Source organism: Lactuca serriola, chromosome 4 (genome assembly GCF_051521515.1).
Source record: "Lactuca serriola cultivar US96UC23 chromosome 4, Lser_US96UC23_V15, whole genome shotgun sequence".
NCBI classification, from domain to species: Eukaryota; Viridiplantae; Streptophyta; class Magnoliopsida; order Asterales; family Asteraceae; genus Lactuca; species Lactuca serriola.
Genome location: NC_136411.1, coordinates 6,720,506 through 6,723,312, shown reverse-complemented (window position 1 = coordinate 6,723,312; position 2,807 = coordinate 6,720,506). Strand labels below are relative to the sequence as shown.

Genomic DNA, 2,807 nt, shown 5'->3' with positions numbered 1-2,807 from the left:
GTTATATATATATATATATATATATATATATATATATATATATATATATATATATATATATATATATATATATATATATATATAATGCGAAAATACAAATAATTTGCGAAATCGCGAAAACAAGAGAAAACTATGAGATTGTGCCACCTTAACCTTATATTTTTGACAATAATTTATCCAAAATTTGAACTACATGATGATAATCGATGATACATGAGAAATTGTTTCATAGTAGCAAAACATGATTTTTGACATTTTTATTATGAAAAAATGAATTTAACATTGGTTAAGGACGTGAAAAAAAATAGTTGTTAAAACCGTCTTTAAATCTATATTATCATAACACAATCCAATGTGAACTTATTATTTTTAATTTATTGCTAATAAATTTAATTTTTATAGTACTTGTGTTTGAGTTTTATAAGATAAAATTTGTTTTCGCGTTTTCACAAGATATTTATGTTTTTGCATGAACCTACTTGTGTGTGTATATATATATATATATATATATATATATATATATATATATATATATATATATATATATATATATATATATATATATATTCTATTCCCCCACTATAAATACCACAGCACCAACATTTTTCAACTCATACCTTCTTACTCTCTCCAAAAAATATTAATCAAAATGTCATCATCTTCATCATCCGATTCGACTACTCAAGAGGAGGCTAAGCTTATCGGTTCCGTCATGACGAAAACGGTTGCATACTTTCATGACCGACTAGGCGAAACATCACGTGCACGATCTAAACCAAGAAACTCGTCGTTGCGTAGAAATTGTGAAGCCGGACACGATCGACTTATAGAAGACTACTTTGCAGATGACGTCATCTATGTTGTAAAGTTTTGACGTTGGTTCCGAATGAGGATGAAACTATTCTTACGTATTGTTGGCCATTTGGAAGGTCGTTTTCCATATTTCCAATGGAAAATGGATGCGAGACGGATAAAAGGTTTCTCTCCAATTCAAAAATGCACGGTTGCAATTCGTCAATTAGCATACGACATAGGTGCAGACAAATGGGATGAGTATTTTAGGACGTCAAAGCGTACCGTGCGGGAGTGTGTGTACAAGTTCTGCAAAGCGATCTGTTTGGTTTATGGGCAACGATATTTGCGCAAACCAACTATGAACGATATCCACCAATTGTACACAATGCATGAAGGCAAGCATGGATTCCCTGGAATGTTAGGTAGTATCGATTACATGCATTGGATTTGGTCATTATGCCCCAACGCATGACATGGCCGGTACATGGCGACCACAAAGAGTCGACGATCATTCTAAGGCTATATCATCACATGATCTTTGGATATGACATGCATTCTATGGTCTAGCTTGTGCAAACAATGACATCAATGTGTTAGACCAGTCGCCAATATTCAACGATATCTATCTTGGAAAGTCGCACGATGTACCTCTTCAAGCAAATGAGGTAGCATATAAGAGTGGATATTATCTTACTGACGGTATATATCCTCCCTTGTCTGTTTTTGTGAAATCGTTTACATGTCCTAACGACCCGAAAAAGAAAAATTTTAAAGAGGCGCAAGAGTCAACTAGGAAGGATGTGGTCCATGTGGAGCGAACATTTGGTATACTTAAGAGGCGTTGGCAAGTACTAGCAGTCGGGGCAAGGTCATATGAAGTGAGAAGGTTACAACACGTAATGTATGCATGTATCATATTGCATAATATAATTCTTGAAGACGAAGGAAGAGCGATATTTCGGTACAACAAAAATGAAGTTTTGTCAAATGTCGAAGGAGTAACCGTTGGTACACAAGAGTATATGGAAAATAGAAGAGAAGTACACAATCGCGACATTCATCATGCCCTTCATGCTGATTTGGTGGAGCACGTTTATAGGGCTCATATTCAGCCGCCGATAGAGTATTGTCATGATGATTTGTTTGACGCATCAGACGAGGATTTTGATATGTTCGTCAAGAGCGAAGATTTCGATGATGAGAGTGACGTTCAGGAGAATGATGAAGATGATGAGGTCGATGACGAGGACGATGATTCCGAGTGACATATTTTGGTTTTTTTTAATTAGGATATTAATTATGTTTTCTATGTTGTGGTTTGTTTGATTTTTTGTTTGTGTTTTTTTTTAATTTTCTACTTATTTAAATATTAGGTTTAATGTAATTATTCTTAATAATATTAATTCTTTGTTCCTCTATCAACAGTTCTATTTGTTCATTGGTCCAAAAAAAATTTTGTTTTTAATTTTTTAAATTTTGTACAAGTTATTTTTGGTGGTCAATGAGTTTTTTTTTCCTTTATCACTCCATTAATTGCTTTGCCAGATTGCTTCCACAAAGCTTGCACCGCATTGTTTCTGCCAGATTGCTGGCAATCACCTCCAACGACATCTAATAAGATGTCTCAACTTCTCTAATAGACAACTCACCGCCATTCCTCTCCACCGAATATCTCACCTCTACCTTTTTCTAATTCTTCCACCGCTCATTTATTCCGTTTTCAGGCGGATCAATTTTTCTCTGCCAAATCTATCCACCTTCCAGCGCTTACCTCTCTTGTCAATCCTTTCTTATTTTCAGATCCAAAACGCCTTTTGATTCGGTCACCAACATCGCAGTCCCGATGTCATCCAACTCTAACGAGTTTGACTGCATCAACAAAGACGTCCTTATTCTTATAGTCCGAATTGGAGCTGGAGTCGAGGGATTTCAAACTTGGGAAGATTGGTTTATTTTCAGTATACATCATTAAAGTACTTGTAATTGTTTTTCATTTTGCACAACAAGCGTTC

General features: G+C 34.8%; 1 protein-coding gene across 1 annotated transcript; it reads left to right on the top strand.

The window, feature by feature from the left end:
- Positions 1-955: 955 nt before the first annotated feature.
- LOC145098007 (uncharacterized) lies at positions 956-2,060 on the top strand. The gene is made up of 2 exons (XM_079035692.1): positions 956-1,217; positions 1,363-2,060. The coding sequence occupies exons 1-2, from the start codon at positions 956-958 to the stop codon at positions 2,058-2,060; spliced, it is 960 nt and encodes a 319-aa protein (XP_078891818.1).
- Positions 2,061-2,807: the final 747 nt, after the last annotated feature.

What these genes read in the sequence shown, in the direction of transcription:
- LOC145098007 (XM_079035692.1), top strand. Translation starts at nt 956, where the DNA reads ATGGATGCGAGACGGATAAAAGGTTTCTCTCCAATTCAAAAATGCACG. An exon ending in TGGATTCCCTGGAATGTTAG is followed by an intron (nt 1,218 to 1,362) that starts GTAGTATCGATT and finishes TCTATGGTCTAG; the next exon opens with CTTGTGCAAACAATGACATC.